This window comes from Rhinolophus ferrumequinum, chromosome 2, assembly GCF_004115265.2.
Source record: "Rhinolophus ferrumequinum isolate MPI-CBG mRhiFer1 chromosome 2, mRhiFer1_v1.p, whole genome shotgun sequence".
NCBI classification, from domain to species: Eukaryota; Metazoa; Chordata; class Mammalia; order Chiroptera; family Rhinolophidae; genus Rhinolophus; species Rhinolophus ferrumequinum.
Window position 1 is genome coordinate 35,882,699 of NC_046285.1, and position 10,422 is coordinate 35,893,120.

The 10,422-nt window shown below is 38.8% G+C and overlaps 1 protein-coding gene across 1 annotated transcript in view; it reads right to left on the reverse strand.

Annotated features, from left to right (window-relative positions):
* The window catches only part of IFT57 (intraflagellar transport 57), a 52,541-nt gene extending 49,441 nt beyond the window's left edge, over positions 1 to 3,100 (reverse strand). The window contains exons 1-2 of the mRNA XM_033088703.1: positions 2,771 to 3,100; positions 214 to 376 (exon numbers count right to left, since the gene is read on the reverse strand). Coding sequence (XP_032944594.1) covers positions 214 to 376; positions 2,771 to 2,982 — 375 coding nt within the window. The 5' untranslated portion in view covers positions 2,983 to 3,100. The remainder of the gene's footprint in view (positions 1 to 213; positions 377 to 2,770) is intronic.
* Between the last annotated feature and the right edge of the window lie 7,322 nt (positions 3,101 to 10,422).

A 10,422-nucleotide genomic window follows, 5' to 3' on the forward strand; every position in this document is an offset into this window, starting at 1 on the left:
CATTTTTAAAAGTGGCATTAATGTGATAATATCAACCATTCTGATGTTTTACCTAAAAAGAAATCCAGATATAATTTTTTATACATATATATAGATAGATATAGTTATTCACAGAGAATTTATCTAAAAGGCTAGCATTCATGTTGTCGAATTAACAATATTAAAATTCATAACTTGAGAATATGCAGAAAGTAGAGAGTTGTTTACACTTACAAATGATCGAAGCTCAGATAATATATTAGATATTGTTGCATTAGGGTCATCATATTCCTGAGGCTGCTCAAAGGGGCGTCCTGCTTTGCTAATCAACCAAGCAGCAAGAGTGCAAAACATGTAGAACTGTTCACCAGGGTTGGTAGGCAGTGCAAAATAGTGTCTGTTTCAAAACAAGAGGGGAGGGTGGAAATATTGAGAAGTCTATAGTAATTAAAGGAGCTAAGTCCAAAATTGCCCCAATTTTTTTTTCAAATGGCTTTAAAATCAAAAGACATTGATAACTCATTCTTTGAAATTTCTAATAATCCACAGCACTCCCACTAACGTTTTTAATCAACAGGACTAGGACAATAACTACTGCATAAAAAATATTAGATCAAAGACCTTACACCCCAAAAATGCAGGGCATGTTAAAAAACTGAGCACATAGAACTTTTGCCAAAATAATTTGTGTATCAGGAATAATATGAGAGTACTTCCTGAAAATGTAATTTGGAATCAAGAAAATCTTAGAGTTTAAAAAAAAGACCTTAATGATTATTCATTATGCATTTCTACATTTTTTACATCACTGGTATCTTTACTTACTGTTGTATCAGTTAACAGTTGTTCTCATCTTGGCTGCATATTTGAATCAACTGAGGAGCTCGTCAAACCACTGCAACTGGACCGAACAGTTCTTCCCTCATGAATTAAATCAGAACTTCTGAGAGTGAAGTCCCAGTACAGGTATGTTTTAAAAGCTTCCTAGATGGTTCTAAGGTGTAGCCAGGATTAAGAACCACTGAGTATCACATCCCCAGTCTAACAAACATTTGTTGACTGTTGTAAAATCCCTAGCCTACTACAAATAGTCCTATGAGGATCAATATGATATATACTTAAATATGTTAGGAATAAAATTTGCTAGCCACAGCATTCAAGTCAGTTTGACTAAAGATCTTAGTTTGCTTTTTACATGTAGCTATTATGTTCATAATTGTATTTATAGCTATTATAGGTATTTTCCATAAGAATCAGCAGTGAACTCATGTTTCCCAATTTCTTTCCTGCAGGATCAATGTAAGTGTCCTAGAACATAACAGAAAGCTGGAAAGAAAACAAGGCCATGAAGTCCTTACAGGTAGGTTTACAACCCTTTCGAAGCACCTGCTGGTAACAACTCATTTTTTTCTTGTTGGCTGATAAATCCAAGATAGAGGAATGGATACTGACACATTCTGTAGACTTAGGAAAATGACTCTCAAACTTGAGCATGCATCAGAATCACCTGGAAGACTTGTTAAAACAGATTTCTAAGCCCCACCGCTAGAATTCCCGACACAGTAGACCTGGGACAGGGCCTGTGAGCATTTCAAATAAGTTCCGAGGTGATGCTCGTGCTGCGGGCCTGATGACCACACTTTATGAACCATTAAATTAAGATACCTCCACACAAATTCATTATTCAAAGTATCCTGCTGAACTCCGGAGGAAATAGTACAGAGGTTATATCAATAGAAACTTAGGGCCATTTTCTTTTAGTTTGAAAAATATATTTGGGAAAAATTCACTTTTATTAACAGAAAATACTGCTTGTTTATATTATTCTGATCAGTTAATTTAAGTAATAACTCCCAAGCCTACAATTTCCATCTTGGATTAAGCTTACATATCTTATAACTCAAGTAACTGGAAGAGAGCAGGGAATGAGATCAAAACTGTCAAGAGAAATTATTTGAGCCTAGCTATTATTTGAGCCATTCAGAGAAAGAAATAAAGATTCATAATCTAAAGTAATAAACAAATCTAAGTATGTATTAATGTAAAGGAAAAACTATAAAACTTATTTACCTCTCCGTGCTAAGCTACATTGATTGGAAGAGAAAGTGCTAGCTGTCCATTATCCTCAGCAACTAATGACCTGGGCTTCCGGATATGATGAACTTTTCCCCAACAGAGGGGCAGAACTTTAGGCTCGATGAGAAAGAGACGGCTCCTACAGTTGTCATTTCATTTGTCTTTTCCACTTTTCCACTTCTTTAAACCATAGCAATTAGTCAACAAGTTTGCCAACTGCATAAAAAGTGCTAAGCAAGGTCCTAGGTATCCATGGTTACCACCTGTAGGGACAGGTTCTTGCAAAGGAAAACAAAAACTAGAGAGATCTAAAATGATCATGGCATTTGTCTTTGGAGATGAGATTATGGGTGATTTTAGTATTTTTCTACACATTTTCTTGTGTTTTTCTGAGTTCCCTGCAAGAGGAACTTTTATTACTTTTATACTCAGAAAAAACAGTTTGTGATTTGTGGAGGTGTGTGCTTTAAAGACTAGGCAAGCTGTCTTCCAGTCCTTTCTGTCGTTCCAAAACTTTCCTCTTTACTAAAATACCAAATATAAACTCCGTGAGCTCCACGGCCCTCCGTTGCCAAGTTTGGATGAAGTACCCTTTCCAGACAAGGCGGTGAAGACAAGTGCTGGCTAACCCGCGCTGGGCGTTCCCCAGAAGGCCGGAGGAAGGCCTCTTCCCAGGGCCCAGCAGGCACCCATGCGCGGGGACCACGGCACCCACCTGGACGGGGGCTTCAGGTTGTTCTTCCGGAGGAGGTCCTCCTCATAGCGGAGTAGCTTCAGCTTCTCCACCAGGTCCTCCATCACCACGAACATGTGGTAGGCCGCGCCGGGCCCCCGCTCCACGACCACCTCCCCCGCCCCTTCGCCGCGGGACCGGGACGCCCCATCCTCCAAACCCGACGGCGTGACCACTGCCGCAGCGGCCGCCATCGCAAAACAAACAGAAAGAGCCCAGCGTGGGCTCCGGCCCACGGATCTCAGCGGCCTGCGCAGTTGCAGCCAGGACCGCCGCGACCCGTTACCAGGCGACCGACAGGCAGACCGTCACCAGGGAAACTAGACTCCTCCTCCTTCCCTGAGCTCTTCTAAATTCCCTCCAACCAAAGCAAGCTTTCTGGGCTACGTCATGTAGGGTCTGCCCCTTCCCCTGCCTCTTGGAAGACAGTGGCGGGGAGGTAGCCACGCCCTCGTGGGGGGGCGTGGCTCCCAGGGCCCCACGTCCGGCCACGCCTCCTACCGCTGCAGTTTAAAGGCGGAGGCAGGGCCGTGGGTGTTTTTGCTGCGCTTTCCAGCTGGCCCTTGGCTTGCTAGAGGTGCGTTGGACCTGGTGGTTACCAAGGGCAGCTGAGCGGGCATCCGAATGAGCTGCTAGCAGTTTAAAAGATTAAAGAAAAAGGAAGACGAGCAGTATTGAAGGCTATACTAGCCCCCTGATTTTTTTCTTCTTCTCACAATTGAAAGTTTTCACAGTTGTAAAGGTAGTCGATATTCTGAGGTTTCCTTTTACCTCAGCAACCTCCCAAAGGGAAGTTTCTTTCCTTCCCCCCCCCCCTTAAAGTTAGTCTTTCTCTCATTAGTGAATGCTGTGTGTGATCTAACACTATGTTATAAGACTGTCAGTATCATTCCCTGCTATCAGCGCTAGGAAAGGGGTTGTTGCTTGGGAGGGAGTGGGGAAAAAGAATGGCAGAGGATGAGCAAAAAGGAGGCAGTGGGAAGGATTTGTTTTACCTCGGAAACAAGCATTCTAAACTCACATCCTTCTCCTAATCTGTTTCAAGCCCATTACATGCAGTATACAGTGTTGGGGTTCCTTGTTAAAATCAATAAAATAAAGGAAATAATCTTGAAAGGAATTTATTTTCCTGTGCTATAGCTCTAAGTGTGGTTAAAGACAGTATTACTACTGCATTGTACTCTGCAGCTATTAAAGGAAAAGCAAGAAAAGGGGGCATAACTGACCAAAGCCTTACCGTTCTCAAAGAAGTCTTGTGTGTCAAGAAGCTTTCCTAACAGCTATTTAAAAAATGAGGTAAGTGGTAGGTGCGTGGAGGTTTCCTGGGAGAAGAAAACTTGTGGCAAGAGGTTGAACATGTATTTGTGTTTATACTGTGTTTTTTGAGGGATCTCTGATCTCTTATATCTGCTACTAGAGAATAGAGAAGTCACATTTTTTGACATAACCAAAGTGTGAAGTTTATCTGTAATAACTTTTTGTTTTTGTTAGAAAAATGGGCAGAAGAGCAGTTTTCATTTTAATATCAGTCTAAACTTTCTGATACTCAGAAAGGTATCAAAGTGAAAAATCAGGCAAATACCTTTGTGTTTACCAAAAAAGTAAATACATCAAATAACTGATTTACGGTATGTAGAAAACAATCCAAAGGGGAAGGCCACTGAGAATTGCTTTTTAAGTAAATAACATTGTCTGCCTACTATAGTCATTTAACCAGCTGCTTTTAATAAAGGTGAGTGGGAAAATCAGGTATGGCTCTACCCCACAGCCAAATGAGTCTTTTTCTTTGCCTCCTTGGAACAGTGTTTCTTCCCCATACATCCCCACCCTAACCACCACATGTATGGATGAGGGATATTGTGGTATGCTTGTATAACTTGCAGAGTACAAGATAAATGAGTAGCTTTTTAGGATTGAAAAATATTAAAGCTCAGATACATGCTTTGGGGTGCTTAAACAACAAGCAACCTGTGGCTTTTTACACGGTTTTCAAAAAGGTTTCAGACTTTCAGGTAAATTGATCACACCCAAGGAGATAGACATTCACTAGAGGCGTGCTGCTGACATAAGACGTTCTGACATTTTCAGAAAGTATATATAGCACTCAGGATGAAATAGTCAAACATTGTTTTTTGGCTGATGAGAAATCCTCCAACAACACATGCACTTTGTGGGGAGAAAAACTCTTCTCCCAGAACCTAGCCATTTTCTTCCCAGGCGCAATAGTGGTGCAGTCTGTCTTGAGGCAGTATGAAGAATTATCTTCTCTCTTAAGTGTTGTGAGAAAGAAAAAACACTAAAATATAAAGTATCCCCCTGTAACTATGGCACAGAAAGAATGAAAGAAACAAAGGAAAAGCCAACTATTCAACATTGTTTCCCCCACAGAAAAAAGATGGTAAATAACACTGAAATGTCATTTCATTGTTATAAGACCCCAGGGATTATTTTTGCTGAACCTTTGTTTACCCACAATAGTTGACAACGCTTCAAGGGGTCTTTTCCTTAATGGAAGTAGTTTCTTCACGTGTGAGAATGCACACTCAAATCCTCTTTGAGCTGTCTCAGCCACTTGGAAGCTTTGGAGTACATTGTGTTAGTATTTTTGCAGGACTAGCTCATTCATTGACTAAAGAGTTAGACGAGAGCTTGAAGAGAATGGGATGTTGAGGCTTGTTCATACTTCCTTTCAAGAATCTTAAGAGAGATTTATCCCTGGCTTTATGTGTTGACCACAATTATAGTTGGGCTTCTGACTTTGACTTTTATCTCTCTCAAACTATCTGTGAAATAATTGGAAGTGCTTTTTAAGGCCCTTAAGATCTTTCTGTGACTGGGCTAATCTCTGAAAACTGAACGGCATACCAATCAAAGGTGATTTAAACTAAATGGATTTCGTTGAAAGATGTTGAGCAAGGCTGGGGGTGAAAAGAAGACAGGTTCAAAGATGGAGGCTGTCTTTCCAGCTGCATCTCCAAATAAAAAAGTCCTCCAAGAAGACTGGACAGGCTTAAAAAACAAAACTGCTTTTTGTTATAAATGGCTTGGTATCACCCATGAGATATGTTAAAAACTTAGAAAACCATTAATTGAATAGAACTTCCTTAACCTAATAGAAAGTATCTGCCCAAAATCTTGAAAGAAAAAAAAATCATATTTAAATGTGAAGCATTAGAAGCAATGCCTTTTAAAGCCATGAGCAAGGTGAAGACATCCAATCTGCAAAACTATACTAGAGATCAGAGCCAGTATACTGAGACAAAAAAATTAGGAGTAAGTTTTGCAGAAGAAAAAAACTGTTGCAGGTGATAAGATTAAGTAAAAAAATTCAAGAGAATCTATAGACAAGCTCTTAAGGCAGCTCAGTAATTGTCATATAAGAGATCCAAACTAAAGAAAAGTTACTTACTGGTTGGAAGAATAGTTAAAATGGCCATATCACCCAAAGCAATACACAGATTTAATGCAATCCCCTTCTAAATCCCAATGGCATTTTTTTTCAAGAAATAGAACAAAAATCATCAGATTTGTATGGAATCACAAAAAGACTCCCAATAGCCGAAGCAATCCTAAAGAAAAAAAAAGTGATAGATATTAGGAAAGAGACTCAACAGAACTTAGTAATGGGCACCATGAAATGTTCTCTGGGGCACTGATGGCACCACAAAGATGTTCCACGTTGGGGTGAGAAAGCTGGCCTTTATCCCCTGTCTCACTGGGTCACTGGCTGGTGATTAGCTCAGGCATCTCTGAGTGAGGTGGCTTCTGTTAGCCAAGGGTAGTTTTCTGGAGATGAATGCAGCTGTGAACACTGAGCGGCCAGTACTCCTACTGTTTACCCGAAAATAAGACCTAGATGGACAATCAGCTCTAATGCGTCTTTTGGAGCAAAAATTAATATAAGACCCCAGTCTATATTAATAAAAGACCCAGTTATTTTAATATAAGACTGGGTCTATATAATAATTATATAATATAATATAATACCAGGTCTTATATTAATTTTTGCTCCAAAAGATGCATTAGAGTTGATTGTCTGGCTAAGTCTTATTTTCGGGGAAACACGGGTAGCAACTTGGGAATGGGTGCATCAACCTGGGTAGGCACTGGCAGCTTTTGCTGCAATATTTAACATTAAAGTGCAACACTTTGAGTTTCTTTATGTGAGATATGTTCTGAAGTAATGCAGATGGTCCAGTTGGCAATGTCTGGAGAACTTTTTGTTTGTTACAACTATGAATGGGTGCTACTGGTGTCTAGTGGGTAGAGGCCAGGGATGCTGTTAAACATCCTATAATACACAGAACAGCCCCTAACAACAAAAAATTATCCCACCAAAAATGTCAATAGTACTAAAGCCAAGAAACTTTCACCTACAAGAACACATCTAAAACTCTCCACCATGGCACAGAGGTCTTGCAATGACCTATTACCTTTATGTATCCTGGAGACTAATCCATTGACATTATATGGGTCACAAATATCTTTCTTCATTGTTTCTAGAATCCTCTTTTGTATCTAAATTCTTAATTTTGATGAGTTTCTCTTTTCTTTAAAGTTTGTTCTGTATTTCCTTCAAGAAACCCTTCTCTACATTGAGGTTCAAGATACTCTATTTGTTTCCTTCCAAGTATTTCACATTTCTGTCAATACATCTGAAATTTATCTACTGAAATTCAGAGATGTGATTTGGTTTTCATGTGGATAACCCATAGCTTAAACAGCATTTATTGAATAGTTCTTTATATATTTTGGATATCAGCCCTTAATTAGAGGTATTGTTTGCAAATGTCTTCTCCCATTCAGTTGGTTGCCTCTTTGTCCTGCTAATGGTTCCTTTTGCTATGCAGTGGCTTTTTTTTTTTTTTTTTTTTTTTTTTTAGTTTGATATAGTCCTATTCATTTCTTTTTACTTTTACTTCTCTTGTCTTTGAGGTAAAATTCATAAAATCCTCTGAACCCAAAGTCCATAAGTTTAGTACCTATGCTGTCGTCTATGTAATTTATTATTTCAGGTCTTATATTTAGGTGTTTGATCCATTTTGAGTTAATTTTTGTATATGGTGACAGCAGTCTAATTTCATTCTTTTGCACTTGGCTTTCCAATTTTCCCAGCACCATTCATTCAAGAGACTTTCTTTTCTCCATTGTATTTTTTTGGCTCCTTTGTGGAAAATTATCTGCCCACATATAGGTGGGTTTATTTCTGGGTTCTCAATTCTATTCCATTGGTCTGTGTGTCTGTTTTTCTGCCGATACCATGCTGTTTTGATTATTGTCGTTTCATAGTATAAATTGAAATCAGGGAGTATGATATCTCTGGCCTTGTTTTTATTTTTGAAGGGCTAGATTAAGAAGATTCAGTTTATTTTACAGTCTGGGATGGCATTTTTCCACCAGGGAAAAATTAAATTCAAGACAAAGAGTAAAGAATAGATGCCACTAGAAAAAGTTTTCTTAATTGGGCTTCCTAGAGCCTAATAAAAGCAAAATCTGCTAGACGCTACACTTCCAAGCTAGCACTCTGCATTTCAGTGCACAGTACGCCAGGCTTTCTTGAACCATTTCTGTTCCCCAAATGGTTATTGCACCTTGTTTTGAGGCTTTGGGACCTGTTGCCCAAACTATTAGGTGATAATAAAACATTAAATTCAAATGCCCCATTTTAATTCCTAGCTGTTTTGTGAAGATGATTTCCTACCCCATACCTACATTTTTCGCTTCATGAATAGAATAAGTAATCCATTCTGCCTTTGTGTCTAATGAGATTTTGAACGAAAAAACTTTTTTTCTTTCTTTTTTCCTGAAGGTGTGAATGTGAAAGCCCAAACTGATAGATCCAGCGATCAGTGCTTTCCTTTTGACAACCACATAGAGTATGTCCTGGATTTTTTTTTTGCACAGCAAATATTGGGTATATTTAATGTGTTTGGCACTGTGCTTGGGGATTGTGATACAAAGACTTCGTAGCCTGTGTCCGTGCTGAAATATCTCATACTCTAATGCAAGATACACATGTAAACCGGCAAGTGCAACCTAAGGTACAGAGAAGTGGAGTGTTGTTTTGGAAGAAGACTCTCCAGACTTTTTATCCTACCCACCCCTCCACAAGACTGAGTTGGTTGTGCCTCTTCTTTACTCCCTTAGCCTATGACACTTTGTCTCTCTGGAGTCCCATTTTTCTCCTAAGCTCTGAAGGGTCGGGAAGAATTAGTAAGGGGAAATTAGTAGGAGAACCAATATGACTGAGAGAGACCTCTTGCCTGGAGAACAAGCTTCAGGGCAAAGGTGTCTAATGTGGAGGCTGAGGCCCTTTAGCCTCTTGGTTAAGTGTGCAGGGGCATGAGCTAACTCTCTTTGCCTGGAAATTTTAGCACGGGGTTTATCATATATAGTTAGTCAGGTATTTTCAGAATCTGTAGAAGATATGCATCTAGGGCTCATCCACTAAGAATTTGAATTAGAATGTGTTTAAATTCATTCTAAAGAACTCACCCCAAAAGTAGCCCAAAATCAAGAGCATAAACTAAAACCTCTTTTTATGACTTTCTAACAAATTATCATTTTTGATAAATCTTTATGCTTGATCCACATGCCAGGTATAGATTTTTCTTTTTTTAATTATAGCTGCAGAATTCAGAGAAATACTCATAAACTCTGTGTAAAACTTTTCTCCCTTCTCCGCAATACCCTAAGGCAGGGTGTGGATTTGTCATGGTAACTTTCAGAGGAAGAGTAGACAATTGATGTTCGATAATGTGGTTTAAACTCCCAGGAAGAAGGAAGCCCTTTCCCATTGTTCCTCCAGAGAGTAGGAATTAATGGTTGCCCTTTCACCTCAGAGTGCTGTGATAAAATGACTAACCACATACCAGCTCATTTTTCCCTATTAATGTGAAATGTTTACACTTATTTGGTCCATTTCCAGACTTCAGACTTTGAACAGATTTCCCTTGGCTAATTCTCATGCCTATAAAACTGTTTTTGTTTGTGCAGCTTTAAAATAAGATTTACTCTCTGATAGAACAACCCGCCTCTCTAAGTCTCTCAGTCTTGATTATCATATATTTGTTCTTGAAGATGAACTCTAAATTTATTTAATGTTAAAATATGTACTCTTAGAGTACTTTTTATAATATGGAGTTTACCATTCAGGGATATAGCATATATTCTACTTGAATCTCTTGTTGGTTTAAAAAGCTTTCTGAAAAAAACTGTTCTATTTTTGATTTTCAATCTGACAGTCAATTTTAAAAGAAATTCTTGCTATTTTTCCTATGCCAGTAAGTTAGCATTGTTGAGTATGAAAACTCCCTACTTTACTTTCTGAAGAAAAGGACAGATGGTTACATTGCAAAAGATTTGAATCTCCTGGGATTCTTGGAGGAAGAATAATATTTCTGAAATGGGAGGCAGGAAACTTTTATAAAATTAAAAATGCCCCAGAAGATCTTGCTCTTTCAAAGGAAGCAGAAGTCCTTTTATGAAATAAAAAGAAAACAGTCTTTATTCTTGCTAGGAATACAATGACAGTTTCCTTCTAGTTTTCTCTGTAGATCTGGTCCTCTTTCATGCCTTTGTCTTCATTGTTCCCAGAGTAATCTTTCTAAAATGCAAATATGGACATGTCACTG